The sequence below is a fragment of the Pseudopipra pipra genome, chromosome Z, assembly GCF_036250125.1.
Source record: "Pseudopipra pipra isolate bDixPip1 chromosome Z, bDixPip1.hap1, whole genome shotgun sequence".
NCBI classification, from domain to species: Eukaryota; Metazoa; Chordata; class Aves; order Passeriformes; family Pipridae; genus Pseudopipra; species Pseudopipra pipra.
This window is the reverse complement of record NC_087581.1, coordinates 24,972,450-24,999,185: the sequence shown is the minus strand read 5'-3', so window position 1 is coordinate 24,999,185 and position 26,736 is coordinate 24,972,450. Positions and strand designations below refer to the sequence as shown.

The 26,736-nt window shown below is 38.7% G+C and overlaps 1 protein-coding gene across 2 annotated transcripts in view; it reads left to right on the top strand.

Moving 5' to 3' along the window:
* Window positions 1–26,736, top strand: part of RFX3 (regulatory factor X3) — a 102,408-nt gene that overhangs the window by 29,616 nt on the left and 46,056 nt on the right. For both annotated transcript variants that reach the window (XM_064642399.1, XM_064642397.1), the window contains exons 2-3: window positions 18,185–18,309; window positions 24,157–24,254. In XM_064642399.1, the coding sequence (XP_064498469.1) occupies window positions 18,193–18,309; window positions 24,157–24,254 (215 nt within the window). In that variant the 5' untranslated portion in view covers window positions 18,185–18,192. The remainder of the gene's footprint in view (window positions 1–18,184; window positions 18,310–24,156; window positions 24,255–26,736) is intronic.

Here is a 26,736-nt window from a genome sequence, read left to right as displayed (position 1 = left end):
CTCACCTGATGACTGGTCGCCTGTTGAACTTTGTGCCACTGATGAGATGACAACTCTTTGTTAAATTCCATTCACAGTTCTTCTTTTGAAATATCGGTGTCACCAAAAGCATATTTCAGAACTTTTCAGACTTGACTATGTGTGCTTTCTAGTCCTACAAAGTCACAAGGTTCTCTCTTGGGCCTTTATGTTGTACAGGCACGCGTATGCAAAATGCCTGTCACTCACAGGGGATACTTGAAGTTGTGTGTGCCCTGGTTCACTGACTGGTTCATAAGGGTTGCATGACAGGCATCTCTGTCAAATTCTTACAACATGTGTTAGGCTGAATCTGCTAATGAACTACTTTCACCCTCAGTGGCATGAAACAGGATAGTGTGCAGCCATCAGGGACTGTAGCGTGAGATGCTTCAAGCAGATTTAGGAGTGCTTAGTAAAGAAATTTGGGAGTTATGATAGGCATGAATATCTGAAACTTACCTGTAATTTGTAACAGAAGTTTCTGAGCTACAAGTCAAAAATTAGTCTCCTCTTATCATAAACGTTTCCAGTAACATTTATGTCTGCTAAATGACACAGATTTATTTATTCATAACAGTTCTTAACATCATGCTTTTTATCCAAGCACCTTTTATCTATGCAATACAATTGCTGACATAATGTTATAATCTTCATTGCTGTCTTTTTGCAAATCTCATATTTTAGCACTATTTTTTTCCTTTGCTGTAATGATGGCTATGTTACTGTGCTCCTGATAACATAATAGTACCAAGTTTCAGTTGTTTCTCCAAAGTAACTCAATTTCCTTTTTGAGCAGGAAGTGAGGGGAGGGTACTAAATTTTGATTTTTTTTTGACACAGAAGACTGTAGTTATCCAAACCCATTTTGTAATCAGATTAGACACAATCCTTTCATTAATTTGCACTTTCCTTGCTTATGCTTTCATCAGTAGTAGTATTTTCCCCTCTGCTTTTTTGTGTTAATTACTAGCTAATTTTCTCATTTACTTAAAATCATGAGTGAAATTACATAAATCTTTCTCAACCTTCCTTATTTCTTTTTTTAAAGCTCTCACTACAATATGTTGGAGTAAATTGCAAATTTAGATGGGATCTAAGCTTTGAAAAGAACTGTGTCCCAGTGAATTGCTGGTAATGACCAAGCGTCCTATAAACTTGATGATAGAATCAGCTCTTAAGCTAATATATTTCATTGTGCTTTTGTTCTTCCTGTACAGTCTGGAAGAGTCTGAGTGAAGATCACTTCTGGTTCTCTAGTCTATGAGACACGCTGCAGAGGATACAGTTGCTACTTGCCAGTTTCAGAGTCTCTGTTGTTAGTTATCACCTTGTCCTTCCATTCCCTCAGTCTGCCTTCTGACTCTAATACAATAATGCTTCAAATAATGTACTGCTTATCCTAATTACACAACAGAAGTTTTTAATAATTTGATTATCATGAATATACATCAATCTCCTTGCAAAAGTTAGACAATAACTCTTAAGACTGAAATGATAAAAATGCTAATATATTGTGACTTTGTAATATATTAGCTCCTAAATGTATTTTTATCTGACATTTATTGCAGAGTATGGTAACAGTAACAATTTAATTTTTGATAGCTTGCTAAAGGAAGTATATCCTTATTTGATTGAGGTCACATTTTACTTTTGCACTTTTTACACTACTTGTGTAAAAGCTTTCTGTTAAAATCACTCATTTCCTCAGTGATATCTCTTGGGCTTTTTTGTCTTGGGGTTTTTTTTCTCTTTTTTTCTTTCTTAGATATACCTAGAAACTTGTTGGCATTTGTTGGAAACTTAATAAAAACAGAAAACAACAAAATCCATCTGCTTGTTAACCTGTGCAAATTGTCTGCATGCAGTAATCTAATACAAGGCAAGGAACATTTGTGTTAAAAAAAAAAATATTACTGCACTTTAAGTGCAATTTGTTTCACTATCTGCAATCCATAGGAAGTTCTTTTCCGAAGACAGGCTGAAATTCTTGCCAAATATTAATATGGCCTCTAGAAACTATCATACTGTTTTATCCCACCCCTTCTTTTTGCCCCTTGGAGCCACCATGATTCATTTTAAAAGGCACAGAGTGTAGTGGTTTGATCCCAGCTGGCAAGTAAGCACTATAAAGCCTCTTGCTCACTGCCTCCCCCAATGCCCACCTACCCCCACTCACCCAGTGCAGGGGAGAGTTGGAAAGAAAACATAAACGTCATGAGTTGAGGTGAGAACACTAGTAATTTAATCAAAATATAATTTACTACTACTACAAGCAATGAAAAAGCGAGACAGAGATAAAATTACACCCTCCCCACTTAGTGGGTTCATGTGCAGTGTACCAAATGGTTTTGAAAGATGCACGCTCTGGAAAGATTCTGGATGTTCATCCACGTTGCATGAAGGCCATAAGCTGCGCTCTCAGCAAGTCCAAGTGGATGACAGGTCCATCGGCAGGGCTGGCTTAGCATCCCCCTGCAGTCTGTGGGGCAGAGGTGTCGGAGTTCCTTGGAGCCCTCCCTTAGTCCCTCTCTGCCGGCCCCCTTCTCCCAGCAGTGGGATTGTTGTTGGGCCGTGGGCGCAGGTGGTAGCGCCACTGTGGGGATCTGCTGCGCACCCTCTGTCTGGCTGCGGGACTCTGCTGGCGGGAGGACGAGGCAACCACGCACTCCTGGTAGTCGTCGTCCGCTCTCACCATGTGCAGGATGCGGCTGAAGTGCTGCCATGAGGAGACAAAGGCCTCCCACAGGGTCTCCTTGCAGGCCCAAAAGTGACCACTAGCCCCACAGCTGCCTTCCACATGTGCCTGCCCCCTCCGCTGCCCCAGGCACGCTGCCCCCCTTCCAGGACAAACTCCCCACTCCGTACTGCCCAGCTGGACTCAGGCTGGCACAGGGTACCTGCAGGAGGCGGTCAGGGAAGGAGGAACTGAGTATGAGCCCTCAGTGCTGAGTATCTCTGTGCACTCACAGGAGCCACGACCAAATGCACTGGCTACTGAAGAAGTGCAGTGAGTTTGGAACTTTTTGCCCCCAAGTGATACCACAGAAGGCTCTGTGCCTGCACCACAACCATCACTAAGGGAGGACAGCAAACACACCCAAAGGGGGAAAGCCTTTCGTTCACAGGATGTTTGCCATGTTTTAGTGACTCTGAGACTCCGAGATTAACCTCGGTCTCATCAGATCCCGTGATGAGAAACTGTTGCCCCTGGGCACAAGGACTCAGCAACAAGCAGCGCAGCAATGCGGTCAGAGAACTCCAGTTACTTTCTTGGTGCCATTGGAACACCCTGACTTGGCTCTTCCAAGAGCTGTCAGGGGAGAAGGACTCACTCCTTGCTTGTGGTAAGAAAGCTGCAGCAAGTGGGAAATAAACTCTGGAGGCCATCTCTTCCAAAACCCTGCTCAAACAGGGCCACTTAGAGTAAGTTTCCCACAACCATATTCAGGTGGCTTTTGCAGATATCCAGGATAGAGATGCCACAAGCTGCTCCAGTGTTTTTTTTCAAGCTCACAGTAAAAGTTTTTTCTGATGTTCAGCGAGAACCTCCTGTATTTCACTCACAGGCTGCAGAATGGATATCTGCTGCACCATGGACCTCTGTGGGTTGCAGGGGGTCAACTTGTATCACCATGGTTTTCCACTGTGGGCTGCAGGAATCTCAGCTCCAGCACCTGGATCACTTTCTCCCCTTCCTTCTTCACTGACCTTGGTATCTGCTGGGTTGCTTCTCTTTCTCAGCTGCTGTTCCATGTCTTTTTTTACCCTCTCTCGAGTATGTAGAGACGGGCACTACCACCATTGCTGTTCCATAAAGTTGTCATCCAGATTTTTCAGGAATCTTCTTGCCCAGGTTTTACCAGATGTGTGATGCTCCCAGTTTATTTCTAGCAAGTTCAAGTCATCCATAAGGACAAGGGCAGTTGATTTGGAAGTGTGCCTTAGTTCCTCAAAGAATAATTAATTGGTGTCATTGTCCTGGCTAGGAGGTCTATAGCAGATTCCCACAATGATTGTTTGCCCCTTGATTCTTACCCAGAGAATTGCCATTGCCAACTGTGAGCTCCATACATTCTAACCCTTGTATTACATGCAGTGCCACCCCTCTGCCTCTTCTGCCATGCCTGTCCCTCCTGAGGAGCCTGTACCATCCAGCAGGGCACTCCAGTCACAGGTCTCATCACCCCAGGTTTCACTTATGCAAATGTCAAATCTCTAAATCAATGTTGACTAACTTAAGCTGAAAATAAATCTTGCAGTAGCTTGGCACATTATTCTACTTTGTAGTAGAAACTTGAATCACAATCCACAGAATTAAAGGAAAGTTGCTCCTTACAAGAAGTAAAAAATCAGCACTTATTTGAGCATGATGTAGTCAGTGTGGATACCTGTCAATTGATCTCATATATTAAATGTAAATATAGTAGCTGCTTTGGCGTATATGCTGTAAGCAGTAACACTTCGGCAAACTTGTTTAAAACACGTAGTTAATTATGCGGGGTCTGACAGGCAAGTTTTCTTTTGCAGTCAAGAAACTCGCCTTATAATGATTGATAGTTTTTGCATGCTTCATTGAACTGCCTGTCATGTTTGTTTCTCTATATGCTAAATGAAGAGTTGAGAGTAGCTCAAGCTTTCAGCTCTTCATGCTGAAAATGTTGTTGTCCTCCAGTTGTCCTCCTGAATTTACAACAAAAATATCCATTCTGATTTGTGTTGTGGGTAAAGTAAGAACTACTTGCTGTGAAACCGGAGGCTTGGAATATTAGCTCTATACCAATAAAACTAATTTTTTTTGTACTGAAAGTCCATAAACATTTGTTTATTCAGTGCACGTTCCAAATGTTGGCATCAGGATGTTTGCTCTTTTTCCATGTGAAAGGAAACCAGCATAAGTAGCATCACTGTCATTTTTGGAAACTAAGGAAGACTCAAAATACAGGATGAAGCTTTCTTATGGAACAAAAGCTGTGAGAAAGTTGCAGTAGGGATCAAACTGTTGTTTTCAGTAAGGATAACAGGCCTGCTGCTGTAATGCTGCAAGAATCTGATCAGTGAAAGAACAAATAATTCTCATGTCTCTTAGCTGGAGACAGGAAGGTATCATGCTGTAATCCAAGCAAGGCAAACGATAATGTAGTGGATGGTGAAGTTCATTCTTAATAAGGCAAAGTTACATGAACTAGGAAGTATGCTGAGTTATTTCTTACACCTAACCAACTGTTTTTGAACTAAGTCTTATTATTTCCACCTGTCGGATGGTAGAGAAATTTGACATATTTCTGTTTTTATCTAAGAGCTTTCTTTTTGTCTCGAATTCATGAAGATTATGTACAGATCCAAGCTCATTCTTTAAAGGAAATTTTCTTACCTCAAAAACTCATGTCTTTCTCTTATGTATGGTGTTTCAGACTTAATATTCCAGTCTGCTTCTATCATTTTTGGGTCCCGCAATCTAACCACAGTGGATCAGATGCAAACTGTTTTCACTCTTAAAACCCAGTAGAATCTGGAACCATACTGTCAGTAACTTCTCTTAGTTTGATTTGGAGTCCATTCTCTCTGTAACCAATTTGTCTGTTGGTGCAGCCAGTCAGTATGTTTTTTTCACTTTTCTGTGTACAGACTTCATAAATGTAAGAGAACCTACCTGCAAGAACTAAAATATTCTAGCTTTTCCAACAAAATCTCTGCTCTTTTGACATGTGGAAAATGCCAATGGCTAAGCAAGAGTAGCTAGTTAACCTGAATATAGGTTAATTATTCAGTAGCTACTGATTTACTTGTTTTTTCCCCAAGATGTTAGATAAGTTAAGAAGAGATAAATGAGTTATGAAAAGAAGGTTGTTAGAATTTTTTTAGGTTGGATTAAGAAATCTAGGCACTCTGCTTAAGTGTCTCTGCCTGTTTTAATCAAGGCCTAGGTTGTCTTAGCAAAACCACTGGATTACTGATTTATTTAAGAATAATAGTCACTGTACTACAGCATAAGCCTCATCTAGAAATTTGGCCCCTTCTGAGTATGTGGGGAGGCTATCTCAGAGAAACTCTGGTAATGAAATAATCTTATTTACCACTACAAGTACTTGGATATTTCTGAAGTTATAAAAGTATGTCATAAAATTCAGAAGGCAAGCAATTTACCTTTGCATCTTTCTTCAGGAATTTGTTTATATGTAAACTTCTTTTATTAAGGCTGAAGTATATTTGGCCTCTGATCATGTTGGTGACCCTCAACTGGATTTAATTGCCTTTTTTTTTTTTTTCGTACTGGGGCTTCCAAACCTGAATAGAGCATTCCAGATGGGGTCTCAAGTGTGGAACTGAGGCACTTGCTGGCTACACCCTTCCTAATACAGTCAAAGCTGCTGTTGGTTGTCTTTCCTGCAAGGATATATCTATCTACAGTTTCCATTTTCTCCACACAAGTTGTGTCAAAATACTTAGTAATTTTTAACATGTCAACACGTAATACCTGTTATAATGTATTGTTTTTCAGGGAGATTCAGAAAGACTTATGTGAAGCAAGTTAATATTGTGCATTAATTAAAACTATCAGCACAAATAAAGCATATGAGAATATTTTTCCAATTATTATAATTAGAATACACAGCACATAATATGCTGGAATTTGTAGCTTTTAAAAATCACAGAAATAAATTAATATATATTCCACTGTCAGTCCTTTAAACAGTTCAGTCCTTGCAGATTGTCTTTGCAATATTAAATAAAGCTGTCAAACTATCTTGAAAGACAAATGTTCTACTCTAGCAAATTCTTGCAAGACAAGGACAGTCTTAAATAGTCTTAAGAAGAGAGAGGAACATTGTCCATTCATGTATAAGATATACCAGATTATGACTTAAGAACATACAAGCCTTCTGATACGTCAGAAATACTAAGCCACTGATTTTTGATTTGTCTAGCACGTGAAGTTATTCAAAATACTACTTTAAAAAAAAATTTCTGTACTTTCAGATTCCACACCTTCATCTGAATTATTTGGTTAGCTCTTTACACCTGAAACTTTAATTTCTTTGAAATAATTTTAAAAATTATTTTCAGTTTTGGTAATTCAGAGCATACATCTACATGATGCTGTGATGAGCAAGCTATGCTAGTGTTCAGGGCTGCCCAGAGCATTCCACAGAATTCATGTTTAAATGTGATCAGTAAAGAAGCTTTGCACTGAAGTGATTTCAGTTCACAAAACTTTGGCTCATTCTTCATGGCTTCATTTTTTTATTCTTTTTAGTCAGTGCTTCTGAGCAGAATGCACTTACATCCTTTGGTATATTTTTAATTTTAAATGTGGTTTAAACCCATCTGGCACCTAAACCCAATATTCACTCACTCTCTTGCCAGCGGGATGGGGGAAAGAATCAGAAAGGATATCCCTGCTGTCAGTCCTGGCTGTGTCCCCTTCCAGCTTCTTGCACAGCCTCAGCCTCCTCACTGGTAGAGTGGTACAAGAAGCAGAAGAGGTCTTGGCTCTGTATTAGCATTGCTCAGCAATAACAAAAACATCTCTATCTTATCAACCCTGTTTTCAGTACAGATTCAAAATACAGCCCCATACTAGCTCTCGTGAAGAAAATTACCTCAGGCAAAACCAGCACATTCTGTGCCTTATGTCCTACTATCTACATGATGCTGAGGTTCCATACTATTCAGTATGACCTCGCTAATCACCACCCCCTTCACATCCTTTGATATAATACACAGATGTTATTCCCTTAGTCTATGGAAAATGTCCATTGAGTTAATTTAGTCTGTGACTTTGGGCTCCATCTGTTCTGGGGATCACTCAGGGCAGGAGAGGCGATGTGTTGCATGGCGTTACTGGGCACCAAAGCTAGCTCAGATCGGGTCACTGCTGCTCTGCAACTGCTGCTTGTACGGCTTGTCCTCCATTGGTTTGGGTGGTTACTGTCATGGTAATTCCTATAACATGCAATTCAGATCATGGCTTACCACAATTTAAAGGTATATCCATTACAATTTCTATCCCTGGTCCTTTTGGGGCAGGTTATAGGGTTTAACATTGCAATGAACTCTTCCACTTGTTCCCACCCTGCCTAGCAACCAGGAGTTCCTGCTCTGGTCTGCCATTTATCTCCATGGGCTGCAGAGAGACAGTCTTCCTCACCATGGTCTTCACTACAGGCTGCAGAGGGAACCTCTGCTTCCCCTCCTCCATCATAGGGTCCCACCCACAGGAGACAGTTCTCCGTGGCAGTTTTCCAGTGTTTATATGTGTGGGTCCCTCTTACAGGCTGCAGTTCTTCATGAACTGCTCCAGCCTGAGTCCCTTCCATGGCATGTCCTTCAGGAACAGACTGCTCCAGCATGGGTCACTCACAGGATTTTAAGTCCTGCCACCAAACCTGCTTCAGTGTGGGCTCTTCTCTCCATGGGGCCACAGGTCCCGCCAGGAGCCTGCCTCACACAGGCTTCTAACAGGGTCACATCTGCCTTCAGGCATCCAGCTACTGCACTGTGGGGTTCTCCATGGACTGCAAGTGGATACGTGCTTCTGCATGGACTCATCCTTCTACTCAAGTTCACACTGGCATTCCAGCCTGTCCAGTACAGCCGCACAAAAACAGCAGCAACACCCTGCGCATGTGCCAGCCCAGGCACATTGCCATGGCTGCCATCAGAATGTTCCCAGGCACAGCACAGTGTCACATCACAGCAGCACAGCACTGCAGCGAGCAGCAAAAGCAAAAGGCAGCCACTGACAAGCACAGGACTCTATAGAGTCAGGCAAGTGAGCCCCATGGCAAGCACAGGAGCCTTCTCATTACCAGCTAAACAGCACTAACAGCTGTAAATTCAGTTTGTTACATTCCAGTCAAATCTGTCATTATCTCGAACCCTTCATGCTTCACACTGGGTGCCAAAAAGGACTGTCATGGTTTAACTCCAGATGGCAACTAAGCCCCATGCAGCTGTTCACTCACTCCCCTGCCAGTGGGATAGGGAAGAAAATCGGAAGAGTAAAAGTGAGAAAACTTGTGGGCTGAGGTAAAGACAGTTTAATAGGGAAAGCAAAAGCTGCACACACAAGCAAAGCAAAACAAGGAATTCATTCACTGCTTTCCATGGGCAGGCAGGTGTTCAGCCATGTCCAGGAGAGCAGGGACCCATCATGTGTTAACTGTGACTTGGGAAGACAAACATCATCACTCCAAGCATCCCCCCCTTTCCCCCTTCTTCCCACCACTTTATATGCTGAGCATGATGTTCTGGCTGTGTTGGCTGTGTCTCCTCCCAGCTTCCTATACACCCCCAGCCTCCTTGCCTGAGTGGCAGTATGAAAAGCAGACAGGACCTTAATTCTGTGCAAGCACTGCTCAGCAATAACAAAAGCATCTCTATATTATCAACCTGATGTTCAGCAAAAATCCAAAACACAACCCCAAACCAGCCACTGTCAAGAAAATTATTCCAGCCAAAATTGCATGATGACTATAGATTTCTTTTTTTTTTCCCATATTTTTTAATGCTGTTTCAGCAGAAAACATAAGCAAGGGTAAGGGTAACTTAGGACAGAAGCGTAATTTATGAGGAAGGTATAAGGATAAGCGAGGCTTGTTTGGCTACACAGCTGCCGAGGGCAGAATGACAGATGTAAATGAGTATGATGAAGTTGTGTCTGGATACCCTGTGTCTTTATCCTCTTCTATGTTCCACGCCTGTTGACATCTTAATTCTGTTTTAGTTGCATTGTATTTCAGAATTGCTTTGCACTCCTAGTGCTTTCCTCTCCATTTCAAGTGAGTTGACACCATACCAAGCAGATTCCCAGGTGTAGCTATGGTGTGAATTGTTGCAGCTATTATGACTGGATAATTGGGGACTGCTGTAATGGGAACATTCTGAGAGACACTGGTCAAATCTCCAAATTTCAGGCAATCACTTATTTATCCTCTACTACTAGTCGATTGGTCTGTTACAAGCTAAGAAGAAAAAATTAATCAACTACAATAATTTAAGCCATAGGCTTCCAGTACCCTAAGTCTAATGACTATTGTTGGCTCCACTGGCCATAGTCTTTGATGGTTCTTGGTCTCTGAGATCAAGATGACCAGGCTTGTGGGCTCTTTGATGCAGAAAACTGTAATGAAATGGCATTTTCCATCTTTTCTCAGGGTCCTCTTGGTGTCACTGGCATTTAAACACTTCTCTGTGGGCGAAGACCAGTCTTGACCAAAGGCAATCTCATAGGTGTTGGTTTTCTGGGTTTTTTTAGAGGGATGATACCTATATGCAGACATCTTTCCAGGCATCTGTTTCCTTCAAATAGTTGCAAACTGTGCCACGCAAGCCAGTATGATAAAATATTGTGCTTCAAATTCTAATTCATTCTTTCTAGGTGTCTGGGTATAAGGTGAACAAGAATTTATTTCATTTTTCTGTTTTAAGGCAAGCAGTTTTATGTCTCAGAGCAAGAATAAAATGTTATGTGTCACAAACAGACCTTCACATGGAAGAAAAGCTCCAAGGAAAGACATAGCCAGTGCCCCCATCACTAGCAGAGTAGAATAGTCAGTAACTCATCCGCTGATGTGCATGATACACATCCTTCTCCTACAAAATAACATTGCAGGTTGAGCAAGACAGGAATGGGAGAAACTGGTGAGATTATATCCGCTCCCTTCATTGTTTAAGTAGATTACATATAGTTATTCCTGTGGTAAGCCTGCAGATACCCCAGCTGTAAGCCTATTTGCATGTTTCCCAAGTCAACAGAGAAAGGATTTGTCTTAGCTTGCTTGTTTGAAGCCAGTATATTTCTTTACTAGTGTCAGAGTTATTCTTGTTGAAATCTCCTTCCTCGTTACTAACATAGATGAAAACAGCTGGAACTTCTGTATTCAGTAACTGAATGGATTTCATATTTAGCCAGGAAGGCCAGTGGCATCCTGGCCTGTATCAGCAGTAGTGTGACTAACAGGATTAGGAAGTGATTGCCCCTCTATACTCAGCACTGGTGAGTGAATCCTGTGTTCAGTGTTGGGCCCCTCACTCCCAAGAAAGACATGGAGGTGCTGGAGCACGTCCTGTCCAAAGGCAATGGAGCTGGTGAAGGGTCTTAAGCACAAATCTTATGTGGAGCAGCTGAGGGAGCTGAGGTTGTTTAGCCTGGAGAAAAGGAAGCTGAAGGGTGACCTTATTGCTCTCTGCAACTACCTGAAAGGAAGTTGTGGTGAGATGGGGATCGGCCTCTTCTCCCAGGCAACTAAAACAACAGGACAAGGGGAAATTGCCTCAAGTTGTACCAAGAGGTGTTCAAGCTGGATATTAGGAAAAATTACTTGACTGAAAGAATGGTTAAGCATTAGGACAGGGTGCCTAGGGAAGTGTTGGAGTCACCATCTCTGGAAGTGTTCAGAAACCAAGCAGATGTGGCACTTTGAGTTATGGTTAAGTGGGCATGGTGGTCTTCAGTCAGAGGCTGGAAGTGATCTTGGTTGTCTTCTCCAACATTAATGAATCTGTGATTCTGTGATAATTGAACATCGTTTCTGTTTTTCAGAACTGAAACCTGATATGTTTAGAACACACTTCTCCAAATAACTTACAGTGTGTCAACAATATTTTTCACTAAGATTCTCAAGATCAGTATTCTGTATCTTAGGCAGGAGAAGAGCATTGTGTAGGAGTTGTAGGGAGTAAGTATCCAAAAACTGGTGTAATACCTTCAGAAGATGTAATACTTTTTTTCTTTAAACGGTTTTATTTGACATAAACATATTAGTAAAATTTTCTAGCATAAACTTAGTTTTGTTGGGTGCTACTACCAAAACATTTTTTTTTAAGAATGTAAAATCTTCATTGCATTGTAATGCACTTCTTCCAGCAAAAATGGAATGTAGTATTTCACCTGCTTAAGAGATATTGTGTACTCAGGATGTCATCACGTAGTTATCCAGTTACTGCAGTACATACACTAGATACTTCAGTTAAATGTTGTTTGGATTAGGATTATATATCGATATCAATGCTGTCTACATGAAAATCATGGAAAGTATGTGTGAGCCTTTAACACCATTTCCAATGTTTTGAACTGCTTCAACTTCTCAAGAAGTTAAGTATTGAGATTTATGTATCCCTAACATGACAAAATTTAACCATTTGGAATCTGATAATTTTGCAATGTATGGACTTTGAAGCAAACTTTAATATAGTTCAGAACAAAGGAAAAGGTCTCTTTTTCCCTTAGATGCATAATTTCACATTAGATCTGTTGTTCTTTAATATCATGTAGCAAGACAGGAACATGATGCATTTTACTTTCATTATGTAGATGTTCCTAAATTTAAAGATATTTTAATTTTGGACTGCTTTCAGTTTCCTGAAAGCTCTAAATAGCTATACTTAAAGCCCTTCAAGAGCTTTCATCAGTTTTTATCTTTATGAGCCCTCCTTACTATACAGTGGTTATAAATTCTAGTTTGGCAAATGGTATTGATGGTAACATGAACACAGTGTGGTGAAGTTGTTAGTAGGTGAAACCTATGTGTCTCCCTCTACTTGTACCATTCTCTCAGGTTTTTTGTTGGTTTGTTGTTGTCTGTTTGTTTTTAACTTCCCCACCCCTACTCATAGGGGTCGTTGTACACCCTTTGGTGTAGAAGTTCTTCAGAGAGGCACTTCAGCATACTAATTTCCAAAAGAAGGTCTGTGTGGTTTCTTCATAAAGATGCCTTGTAGCCACTCCCTTGCTCGCATGCAAAGGCTTGAGGTGACCCTGCTTAAGCCTCATTTTTTGATTATGTGTTGCCTTTCATTCATATCACCCCAGACCCATTGCTTATTAAAACTTCTCACCACTCCTTCACAGGGCTGCTGGTAACTCCCTTCCCATATCATTCCTTGTTCAAGTCCCTTTTTATCTGGTCAGCCATCCTCCTGGCAAAAATACCTGCTAACTACGCCAGAAAATGTAAGACCCCAATACCCAAGCTACAAGCCCACCAAAGGGGTCTTACTTTAAAAATATACAAGGTGCCAAAAATTCACCCACCAATTTTATTAGAGGAGTCTTCAGTTCTTTTAAAACCTTAAGAGAGTGTGCAAAGGAGAAAAGCAGGACATGTATTCTCAGGAGGAACTTTTACTGGTAAACTTTTGAAAATAAGAGAACAACCCATACAACTTAGCAAAATCCAACCCGTCTGGTACTAAGTTACCCAAAATATCAAGAAAGGAGATTAGGAGAAGAAGAAGTAAAGAAAGAGAGAGAAAAAGAGAATTATAGCTACCACCCCTAGATCCAGCATAGATCCAGCTACAGCAGTTCAGAAGATGGAGGGTTCAAACAGCATGGCCAGCACATGTTGCTGCTTTTATTTGCTTTGGCCCCCCTGTGGCCACATCTCCGCCCCCAGGCAGGACTTCCAGCCCAGGGGCCACTCTGGAGCTCTGGGTCAGAGTAAGGGGCAGTGCTCCCGTTGTGTTATCCATTTTGAGGCTCTGTCCATTCTGAGGCTTGTTTGGGGAGACAAGTGGTTGTTGTTGGGGGAGTGCTCCCATCCTGCTTTTGACTGACAGCTGCTCCGGGGCTGCATAAGGAAGCTTGCAGGGGCTGGAGTGTAGGAAAGAGGGCATCACCTCACATTCCTGAAATTCAACCTGTCCCTTCTCCCTCCACACACACTTGAGTTGGTCTGAGCCAATAATTAATATAGTAATCTAGTGTCTCACAGATCCCATGTCTCCTAATCAGTTGTTACCCTCAAAGAAAGTCTTAAAGTCATAGAAACCAAAGCCCTGTTGCCAGTGCCAGTTCCACAACCACTGTTGACATGCGGTATCAGTGCCCTCCAGGGGGAAGGAAAACATCACCTGGACTCTTCCATTCACAGAATCTCCAGTGGACAGAGTAATGCTTTAGAACAGCATAAATGTAATTGATGGTTTACTAATTTTGTTTCTTTTAACAATTGTACATGCTAGTTTTGTTACAACAAAAACTCTTGAGAAGTTTTGGTCTGTTTCTGAATGTGATCTTTTTGCTGATATGTATTGCTGTGTAGGGCTGCTGTGTAATACTGATATATTGTCCACCAAGAATAAATACAATTTTTAGGTTTTTGCAGGGAAAATTAGTAGGTAGACCAAAGTGAGAGAGTTGTGAAGTAGTCATTCAGCCTAAGCATCCATGTGCTGTCTGTGATATGCTGGAAATATGGAATTTCATTATGACCATATAATGAAATGGTCCAGTAGTGTTCTTACGTACTTAATAAACTGTCAAGATATTTCTTTTTGATCTTACGAACTTTCTTGGAAGCAGTTACCAGAAGTTTCTGATTGCACAGGTCAATTCCAGTGTGTATCTCTCTGTACTTCACCCTTCTGTGTGTTATTCTGCTATTTTAGGGTTTTACTATGGGCAGTATATGTGAATCCAGAGAATTAGCTTCTAAACTTCTTTCTGTGCCATTCAGGTAACTATTATTCCTCCCATAGATCTATGAAAATCTGGAAAAAGACTAATGAAATTCATGTTGCTAACAGAAATATTTAGCAAGTGATTCTAGTATCAGGCAGAGTCCACCTGCCTACTTTGGCATTCCCTTGGGAGACAACAATCAATCAAATAATGCTTAGTAAGAAGCTGGTGTTCTACCATGAAAATACATTAGTATCTAGAAACTATTTGTAATGTTCTGGTTTTCCCCCATGAATAGCATGTATAACCCCTCTTCCACTCTGTGGTTAACTCACAGAAATGGTTCCTTCAAATTCATAACATAGCTTGTTTGAAGGCAATTATTCATAACATTTTTGTTTGTACAAAAATAGGAATGCTTATGTAAAGCTAGTGTATTATTGAAAATTATTTCCATTTATACTATTGTTCAGGAACCAATAATTTTGTATTACTTTTTGAAACTTAATGTTCTGAGAAGTTTTCCTTTATTGTGAAACATATTATGTTGCCGCAAATTCTTAATTAGTATATTGGCTATTCATCATTATTAATAGATAAGATCTTGAGATTAGCCTTTTATTCCAGCTATTAAAAGCCTGCCATTACTGCATGTGATTATGAGATCTAGTTCAGTTTACCTTCTGTGATGTTTTGTTTAGCCTTCTAGAGGAGAAAAAAGAAATTTCCTGCTGCACTTGAAAGTAAATTACAGGCTTTCATTTTCTGCATTGAATTAAAGCCTGCTACATTATTTGATCTAGACAATAAAGCATATGTGGCTGAACAAAACTTTGCAAACTCTGGTAGCTTGAAAAAGTAAATTAGTTCAACGTGAAGTAGTCCAGGAATAAAATGAACAGTTATCTGACATATTTTATTATAAAATCTCATTTGATAAGTAATAGAGCAGGTTAGACTCTTAAACCATTCTGCCTTGATATTTCAAATCTAGAAAGCAGAAGTATTCAAACTGAGAATTTTGGTATCTTAAAGAATCTTTAGGGAATTTAACAGACAACGTGAAACTGCACAAAATATACAGAAAAGAAGTAATTTTCAGCACAGTATAGCTTTGCCTAAATTCTGCCCATTAGAGTGACGAAATACTGTTCTTTTTGCATTCAGCAGCTGGGTCCCGACAGTATCTTTTTCCCACTTGGAGGGGTTAATTAGTCGTCTTTCAGAAGGTGCCTGTTTAGCTTACATTCACATCATGCAATAAGCACCGGCTGTACAAAGCAATACCATTAACAGACGGGTGTGTCCAACTGCTTAATTAGACAGAATAAAAAGGACCTTGTCAAACATTCATCTGTTTCTTGTGATACACCTGACGGCCCAATTAGGCAAGGATGACGTCTTTTCTGCTTGCAATGTGCAGTTCTTTTACTTACGTGTAGTGTCAGTGCAAAAATGGAGACACTGCATTTAATGTCATGGCTTCACCTCCACTGGTAGGACTGGGGAGAGAATTGGAAGGATAAAAGCCAGAAAACTCATGGGTTGAGATAAAGACAGTTTAATAGGGACAGCAAAAGCAGCACACACAAGCAAAGCAAAACAAGGAATTAATTCACTGCTTCCAGTGGGCAGGAAGGTGTTGAGCCATTTCCAGAAGGGCAGGGCTCCATCCTGTGTAATGGTGACTTGGGAGGAAAAACGCCATCGCTCCAAATATGCTCCCACACAAACCCAATACACCCACCCCTCCTCTCTGACCTGTCCTTTCTGAACAGCCTGTAGCCATTGATGGCTGCACTCGAGTCATCTCACCAACTTTCAGTAATGGCAACTAGGTTGTAGCCTTCCAGTAGCATGGAGGCTTCAGACTTCTCCTGTGGACATATTTATCCTGTGGGCATCCATTTTAATTGTTATAATCTTTAACATGTAAATGTTATCTGTGAAGTTCTTTTCTTTTCTTTTACTTTTGTATCCTTATTTTTGACAGGTGTGGTGGGTCCTGAAGTGCAGCCACTGCTTAAAAATGTAGGGTTTAGTTGACATGAAACTCTGACGATCTATTGATTAATCTGAAAAAGGTTTGATCAAGAATTTATCAGTCTTTCCGAATACTTCAGAAGAAGCAGTTAAATCTGTCAGGTGCCACAGACCAAACCTGGAGTTTAAACCAAGAATGGTCCCAGTTGGCAAGGTCCTGACCGTATCCCCCTGACCCCATCCCATAGTTATATACCTCTTTCCTTCTTTGCACTGGATACATTTCAGTGCAAAGTGAATTAGAGGTAGTTGGAGGAAGGAAGTGCAGAAACCCAGCCTTTTAAATCAGTTTAAACTACTGTGGAACCTAGCTCTGAAAAGAGAGTCTGCTGTTGACAGCCAGTTTTGTTGTCAAGCAAGGAGAAGATAGAAAATTTTTTGGCACAGTAATTAATTTCTCCTACTATATAATGGTATGTCCCTGAATTTTTTACCATGATTTTGTCTCAAAAAAATATTGTAGGATTTTTGGGGGAAGGTTGTTATTTGGTGGTGGTGATAGGGATTGAAGTCTGATCTCTTCCCTGTCAGCCATATGGGTCTCATGTGTTAAACTAAAAAAAAAAAAAAATCACTCGCATAGGTCATTCTAAATATTTATAGATTTTTTTTTTGCATATAAATCTCTTTTATTATGCATGATAATGCTAGTCATTTTTGTAGCTAATATAGATTGATAGAGATTAAGGGCAGTAAAATTTTATATCACAGAACATTTGGCTTACAGATTAGTAGTTGTGTTTGCTCACTGTGATTCTTCACAGACGTGTACAGTCTTCTGTTTTGAAGGTACCAGGTGAATAAGAGCCTGCCTCATCTGGTTATTATTTTCACTAGTTAATCATCCACTACTTAAGAGAAATATAAAAAAAGGGGGGGAAAAAGGCTGATTCACGATTTCAAATTCATTTTGGCTTGTCACCAGTCAATTGTATTGTCATTCGTGCTGTGCAAAATTCAGGAATCTGCAGCTCCCAGTCTGTATTTCCTATGAGAGCATGTCATCCTTGGTTGTCTTTCTGATAAGTTTTCTTTATCAGGCATTTTCCTTGATTCTTGAACCATTTCTGTGTTCTACCCAAATTCCCATTGTTCCCTTTAAATGTCAGGGCCATGATCATAGGCCCTTGTCCACTGTGTATGTATTTCTCTATGATATTAGTGTCAAAAAGTTTCTTCTCATATTTTAAATACAGTGGTTGCTTTAATGCTTTCCACTGAAGGTTATTTAAGTTCCTTTTTCTCTGTGACTTATTAAATGCTTTTCAGAGTTGGCTTTCTGAATTAGACCCCTTCATTCTGTGGCCTTCTGGAAGTTTGGCTTTGAATGTGAATCTATAGAGATTTTAGTGTAATTCAGTAAACCAGATTAAAAATGGTTTTGAATGATGACCAATTATTTTCAAGCTGAGAGAAGATTTGCTGCTGATTTTTCTGAGTTATTCCTAAAGTGACAAAACTCAGAGAAGTTATATATGTTTCTTCATATTTAAACAAAAGGTATTTTGAATGTAAGATAAAAATAATATAAAAACCCATTTATACTAACTCATATGCTAGTAGGTTGAAAAAATTTTGACTGATGCCAAGATTGGTGTTAGATAATTTTAAAATCTAAGTAGAGATAAGGGACAAATTAGTGTGCTAGTATAAGTGACAAAATAAAAACATCAGTGTACTAACGTTTTAATTTTTTGTCTTAATTTTATTCAGAGATCACAATGCAGACATCAGAGACTGGGGCGGATACAAGTTCGACTGTGACTTTACAGACATCTGTGGCTGGCCAGGCAGCAGTGCCCACACAGGTAGTACAGCAAGTACCAGTTCAGCAACAGGTATGTGGCTGTTAGTTTTGGGAAAATTAAAAAACAAAAATTCAGAATGATAGTTCTTCACAATGTAGTGAAGAACTTGGTTTTGTACAAGACTGCTAAATGAACTCTTGTTCTGCTTTTATCGATTTTGTTTTGCTGGAATTAAAATAGCTGGAGAAAGGCAAGCTGTTTTCAGGATCTGTTCCTTTACTAGAGCCCCTGACAAGCTCTAGTAGTATACATATGTAATTCTAACTGTAGTTCGTTATGGACTTCATGCTCATAGAAATGTACTGTATGTTACTGAATATTTACATTTTTTTCATTAAATAATAGATATGTGTCTGATATTGACTGTATCATTTCTCCATCCATTTGGATTTCCAAGAAAGTGCAATACAAATGTAAAAATGGAAAGCATTTGCATCTCTAGGCTTGACTCCCCACAGATCTATGCACAGTGTCATGAAAGTATTGGTGGTAGGACAAACAGTAATTCATAATGTGCATTTGCCAGGGAAGGAAGAATGCTTTTGTAGCAGCCAGCACAGTGCACTCTTCTATTACATGAAATAGTCACTCCTATGGAGCACCCATGAGCTTTGGAAGAAGTGGTGGCAGAAGAAAATGGGGAGCTAAAAAGGAAAAGTATGGAGGTACAAAATGGGGACTAAGTGTGATAGCCATTATGGCTGTCCAAGACTTTTCCAGAATACACAGAAATTAGCTGTCCATGTGATGAGTACTGTAGGTGACATCTGTTGTTTTTCATCAAAAACTAACTTTACAGTTTCAAAATCAACAAAATAAGAACTAGACGTAAATTATTAAATACTGGCATTTGTTTCTGTGCCAGTGGAATGCTTTTCTCTAAATCAAATTCTTCTGCATTTTCTGAGTTCTCAATTTCTAGTGCATTTTCAGGTATGTGTGCCAGAGTCTCAAACATTTCACTACTATTTTTTTCCTGATGCACAGACTCAGTTTCTAATGCCTCCTAGTTCCATTACTATAGTATGAACTTCGCTAGCCTTTGTAGAAGATTTTATCTGTAACCCTTTTGTAGTGTTTGTGTAGTGCAAGACTTTTTTTCTTTGTGAAATACAATCTAGATGATTTGTTTGTTTTTTATTTTCTAAATGATAACAGTTGTTATCATATGATATCTATATGATAACAGATGTTTAATAGATGTAATTTATATGACTTGTTCTTATTCAGCCTTTCAGATACAAGATGGCAATTTGGTAGTGCTACGTGGTTGCTTGTTTTCAGCATATAAGATTTACGTACAATGGTCTAATATTACATACTGAACTTGTGAAGTACTGATCAATGTGAGAGATGGAAGACAGGTAGCCAGTTTGTGGCATATAGGATACTTTATAGTGTTGCAGTTCTAATAATTGTCTTGATTGAACTCTAAGGACAAGTTCTATGCATTTTTGTCACAGCAAAATGAAAAATGAGCAGGACTTTGGTTTGTTAAATTTGCTTGTGCAAAGTTTCTACTTTTTTGAAAACTTTGATGATAGAATGGGATCCTTATTTGCTGACTGGAGATGCCCATTGTGAGGGGGCCTCAGGCCCAAGAGTTAAAGTCTTTGGCATTGGGAGTGTGACTGCCAGAGAGTCTTGTGAATGGTCAGCCTGGGAACTTTCCTTAACATATTTTCCCGCATAAATAATGCGTTAATCTTTGTCACCAATTGTCTACATTTTTCCTGAAGTTATTCCAGTTGTCCCTTAATAATGTAACGCTCATGTCAAAGCATAAAAGCCCAGGAGCAGATTGGATTTTTCCTTCTTTGATTATATCTTAATAAGAACAGCAAACAGAATTTTTTGTTGTACTACCTGAATATGTAAAGCTGTCCCTTGATAAACTTTACATACATCTCCTTTAGTACTGCTACTTCTGGGTGTTCCCTTGCATTGAATACACCATCATTATATTGGAATATTTTTTCCTGTGGGGATATTGAATTATATTTATCTGGTTGACTTTTAATGCTGACTGTGTCATTAGCATAATGTTTGAGAAAGGAAAGCTAAAGAGTCAGGGTTTGAAGATACAAGAAGAATGTTTGGAAATCCAGTGCAGACAGTATTGCAATGATTAAAACATATGTTTGGGAGATTTGTATAGAGAGATCTAATCCTGATTATGGAAGAAAATGAGTAGTAAGGAGAAAAAAAAGAGTGAAAATGTGAATATGGTATGCCAGCAGGAAATGTGATAAAGAATGTAGATGTGATAGATAATTTCAATTGTAGGGTTGCAGGTGTGATTTGTCTTGAGGAATTATCTGTGTATAGGTTGCATTTGCCTAAAGTTAATACTGTCTCCATGTACATTTGGTAGGAATGGGCCAGTTTGTCTAAAGAAAATGTGGAGAAAGAGTGCTATTTTAATAAAGCCATTCTTCTGATGGCACAGGGAGGGCTTATTATTTCTGCACGTTTAATGTTGAAAGCTGGAGAGAAGGTTTTAGATGCACAGTCTGTAAGATGTGGTTTTGTTTTTTCTACGGTTTATAAGGGACATGCTTAATAATATGAGCTGTATCCAAATTATGTGGGAATATTCACATTTGGATTATATTATGTTGTGAATATAAATTGCTAAAAGCAGTAAGACACTTCTAGGGTTTTGTTAAAGGATACTGTAACATGAGTGTGCATATGCAACATTTGGTGTAAGCTGAAACCTGTATTATCATTTGCAGTAATTTACTAGTACTTTCTAGTGAATAATGCGATTTTAGATGAATTTGCTTTTAGTTGATATTAAAGCAGTGTATAACATTTCGTTTTTCCTAGGGAGGTCTTTTTTTCCCATGTTTCTATTCCTGTATATAGACTGTATTTAAATGACATCTCCTAAATGCATTAATTTGGGGTTGTTTTCATGGCATCAGTGTTTCTTTTATGCACACAAAATACGTATCTTTTTCAAAATGAAAGATTTTTGCCCTGAGGAAGAGCAAGCTGAAAAAGTGGAAGGGTGGACTAAGAGCCTTTACTCTTCAGCTGTGTTTATATTGAAGCATCCTGTCTTTTGAGGAAACAGCACAAGAGTAACTTGTAATATTTTCAGCTAAAACAAATCCCTAATTTCCATATAGCTGGTATGAATACGGAGCTTGTAGAAGTCTGCTGTGATGCTCCAAAAATAGGAACAAAGGAGGTACCATTAATGAAAACCTAGATTCTTCCTCTTTCAAAAGTGGCATTAGTGGCAGCTGGTTTCATACAACACAGCAGCAGTCACTCCTGAGATGAGATAGAGAGGAGTGGTAAGCAAAAAGCAACAACCATAAGACCAAAAATGTGGGAGTGTAATTAAATTCTGTTTAAATAGCCTGAGGAATTTTCTTCGTCTTGTTTCCTCAAATACAGGGATTTTTCATTAATGCATCATTGCTTTTGCAACAGGCACTCTTCAGCATAGCTTTTAAGGATTCAAAATTAAACTCACTTTGTATTTTATGCCATGCAGTGTGGAAGGACAGGAGAAATAAAACTAAAAATAGTCATATAAGCTATTTTATAAAAGTATCCATGCATTAGAAGTTGGCCAAAGCGTTTCTTCCTTGTCACATACACAGTGGCTATCGCATTCTCAAAGCATTGTATCACTAAGATGCAGACTTCTGCTAATCAAAATTGCTCTTAATGCAAAATCATGTTTAGCATATGAAAAGCATAATCATGAACTGACATTAGCCTGATATAAATATGAATGTGCTTAGAATGCTACAGAATGTTGTATTTGTATGTTACTTGCCAAAAGTAATTCATAATAATGAAGGACGAAAACTATTTTTATCTCCAAGGACAGAAAATGTTGAACAACCAAGCTGTTTGTGTCGACACGGTAGATAATTTTATGTACTTTTTAAAATGTAATTTAAAAATCCATATATATATATATATTTTGCCCTGTTGTTCTACTCTTTGCTTAGTACATAAGCACTTTTTCTTGGAAGTCAAAGTTCACTCTTATATTTTGTTTTATACTTCAGTGTAATTTCTGCATTTCAGTATGACAGACTTTCATTGATAAAATATAACTTTTTTATAGGTAAAATATAACTTAATTTATCCCTGTGAGGTAGTATAATTAAGAATATAATTTATTTTGATTTATATAAAAATTGGTCAAAAATTTGAAATGAAGCAATGAAAATTGTAATTTTAACAAGTTTTGATATTTTGTTTTATGGTAAATTATGTTTTTATTGTTGTTATTCCAAATCAGAAGATAAACACATTTTGGAATTTTTCGGTTTCCTGTCCAATGGGCACTGAGCTTTGATGCACTCTATACACTTTATCCCTGCAATATCATTTCAGTTCTGTGGTAAAGGTCTTGCGCTGTGCTCAATCTGACGTTTTTGAAATGGTAGCAGCTTGCGTCCAAGAATAATGGGAAAATATAATACCTTGTACAGAAGGGGAATGTGACCTCTGTGTTTTAGTGCTGTGTTTATACATTATGTAGAATTCCATTTTATCAGTATGCAGGTTCTGTCTCATTGCTGTTAATGGACAGAAACATCTGATTTTCCATCGTGCTAATATGCATTCAAAACTTCGACTGTTTTTTCTTGTTTCAGAATTTGGGTTTTAATGTCAACCTAAGGGAAGTTTTCTGTAAAAATCTAGTATTTCCTTTCAGTCAGCGTCAATATTATAAAAAGATACGAAACATATGCTTATTTACAGAACTTTTTAAAAAACACTAGAGGGGAAGGTATTAGACTAGGATATTCTCAAAGAGCTCTTGGAGGTTTTATCAAATGCATGAAACCAAGACTGATCTGAGGTTATGGTGTTTGCAGTCCTTAGAACCAACTGGATTAGGCTGAAGTTGCCTTATAACAATAAATCCAAGAAAAATTACAGTCACTTAACATTACATCAGTTTACTAAATAAGTGCATTGTCATTTTCTCTATTTGATTCCATGGGTAAAATTGTGTCAATCTGTGAAATCTCTTAAGTCCTTTTGCATATTTTAGATTCTGGAGTGCTCTTGGACCAAAATATGGCTTCTCTGAATGATGGCAGCTGTAAAATATGGAATTCTTCATCTTTACTGTGGCAGAAGACAAAAAATTAAAACTGAGAGGAAATTTGCTTAACCTGAAGCTTTTCTACATAATATATGAATCAAAGGAATTGATGTGTGACTGTCCCCAGCAATATATGTGAAGATAATCCATACCTTACTGCCTCTTGTCATTTAGCTCATTGATGTAAAACCAGGTTTTGTTGGAGTTTGTTATAGTTGATTATATTCCAGGAAAGGGGTTACTCAGACTAGGGGGTTTGGTCCATAATTGTTCAGTGGGTCAAAGCACTACTGGGAAAAAAACTTGCATCACTGTAATTTAACTCATTAAACAAGAGCTAAAGCATCTTAATGTGAACTTTTATTACTAAACTTACTGCAACACATTTGAGCTGGGATTTTAAGGCTTGTGTTACTTAGGACTGAAATGGAATAAGAAAAAACATAAATATGACCAAATTATACTTTCTTCTGTAGTAAATGTGATTTTTCAGCTTGGTGCCAAACATAGTTACACTTCATTTCATCCTTATGTTCTCCTATTAGTTATGTCTTTGGCACCGAAGATATGTATGCTCCATGAATGTGCATCTTCAATGTTAGGGCTCCATTTACCAAACTTACAGCACAAATATTATGTAGAAACAGTAACTTTCTTAGCTAGTGCTTTGATATACCTTTAGTAATTACGAGTGCAGAGATATCCCATATTGATTAGAAGCCATTAGGTGCACTGAAACATTGGTCCTTCTTTATGATATCCCAAACTTCTGGTTTTCTTGTTTTCAGGTACAGCAAGTGCAGACTGTGCAACAGGTACAGCATGTCTACCCAGCCCAGGTTCAGTATGTGGAGGGAAGTGACACAGTCTACACTAATGGAGCTATGTAAGTTGGCAAATGTTCAGAATTTGAATGTTTATTAAAATGTGAAGTTAAATACATATTTCCAGTCAGATTCTATCAACTACTGTATATTGAGTTGGAAAGAAAAATTATTCAATCAGAGTTCTCCTAATGTCAGAGTAGTTTTTTGGATGAAAAACTGAATTCACACTGTCTTTATTAAGGCAGAAGGTTTGTATAAATAGAATTCTTGTGATTGTTTTAGTTGAACTTATCTGAAATTACCTGTACAGCATAGTGTTGTTTGTGAAAGTGTCTAGTTTGTGGGTAAGTTCTGTCCAAAAGATGTATTGTGTAACTTCTATCCTCAGGACAGAAGGCAGGGCCTTGTGTCTTCCTGGCTGCCATCCTGGTGGCAAATGATATAAAGGTGCAATAGCGGTAGTTATTATCTAAAGAAAGTAGTAATGTAATTTCGTTCCTGTGTTTCATAAAATGAGATGAGCATTTTTTCCCAAAGGAATGAGGAGAAGCAGAGGAAGGTGCTTCTTCAACCTCTTTTCTGCACAGGTGTGCATTTCTGACTGCCGTGAACATGCTTTTGTAGAAAAAAATAACCTAGATTTGATGTGACCTCTGGATGTTACCTAGTCTAATCTCTGACTTGGAGCAGCACCAGTTTTCAAGTTGGCTCAAACTTCAAAGTAGAATTGTGTTGCTTAGGAAGGAGCTTCTCTACCTCAATTTTCATTTTTCATGCTTACTGTGTAACTGACTTTAAAAGAAGTACAGTTTGGAAAGTTCTTTTAGTGTCTGAAGGTGTACTTATTTGTTGATGGTAATCCAAAAGTGGTCCGAAAGAGCAGTATTATTTGGATCAGAGACTTATGATGTTAACACTGACAGCATTCTTTGGTCATTTCTACTAGCTCATTTCAGTGAATTAGTTTTTCATGTATTGTCTTGTCCATTTTCTTCTCACTTGTAAATTCTAAGCAATGTATTTTAAATATGTATAAGATTTCCCTGTTGTACTGGTTTTGTCTGGGATAGATTAATTTTCTTCATAGTAGATAGTACAGGGTTGTGTTTTGGACTTGTGCTACAAACATCATTGATACTATCTACTATGAAGAAAGTATTGTTCCCCAGCCAAAACCAGCAGACACATACAGCAGCACTCAGTGCCATCATAACTTCGTTGCGACCATGACAGTCTGCTGTTAGCCTCCAAACGAGGGCATTGTTAAATAACCTCTTTTTCAAGCTTCTCTTTTCATTTATTACTTTAAAATTCTTCTGTGTGCTATTGGCACTTTTGGCAGTTTATAGGAAGCGTACTACATTACTGATTACAGTCCTAGGGAAAAACAGAAGCAGATGTGACTAACTCCTTTTTATGAATCTTCAGGTTTCTATTATTTTATGGTGTTTCTAGGTCTGAATCCCTGCAAAATCAGTCAGTGGGATATAAGAGAAGAAAGCTCTCCTCAGCATGTGAGCCTAATCTAGATTGTCTTTACCTCCTATAGAAGATTTTACTCATGTTGTCGTGAGCAGCAACTGTGGACAGTCAGTTTGTTGTTCAATACTTTTAGGAATATTCTAAAGATTGTATTTTTATCGGTGGAGAATATGTATCTATATTATATGTATTGCAAAGCACATTTCCCATATGCTTTTATACTCCAGATTTTGTGTTGTCTTCCTATGATTATATGTTTGATATATTTTATGACTGTGCTAAATCAAAATCTTAATTCTAACTCAAAATCAGATATAGGACACTTCCATAATATATCATATAACAGTACTGCTTTAACAATGGAATAAGAAGTCTGCAACCCATAGTTAGGGTGAAGACATTAATTCAGTGTACAGACATCTCTGGAATAAATGTTACAGCATGTCTGTACTACTCTGCCCACATGACCAGCGGGCTGGAGCATCACTCCTATGAACACAGGCTGAGAGACTTTATTGTGACCTTCCAATCCCTTTAAGGGAGCTTACAAGTAGGAGGGAGAGGGACTTCCTATGTGGACAGATAGTGATAGGACAAGGGGGAACAGTTTTAAACTAAAAGAGGAGAGATCTAGATTAGATTTGATCAGTTATTAGGAAGAAAATCTTTGCTCAGTGGGTGGTGAGGCACAGGAACAGGTTGTCCAGAGAAGCTGTGATACCCCATCCCCAGAAGTGTTTGAGACCGGGTTGGTTGGGGCTCTGAGCAACCTGGTCAGTGGAAGGTGTCCCTGCCTGTGGCATGGGGGCTGGACTAGATGATCTTTAAGGTCCCTTCCAACCCAAACCATTCTATGATTTTATGAAAGAATTATCCTTCATTTTAAAATAAGTCACTTGCAAACCAGCATTGATGTAAATCCATATGCAATAGCAACAAAGAATACAGTTAGAATATCTATGAGGAAAAAGTTACCTGATTCTTTTCATTATAGAAGTAAGAATTTTGTCAGGTTTCACGATCTTTGTCATGTGTAACTGTTGTATTCTTGTGACACAG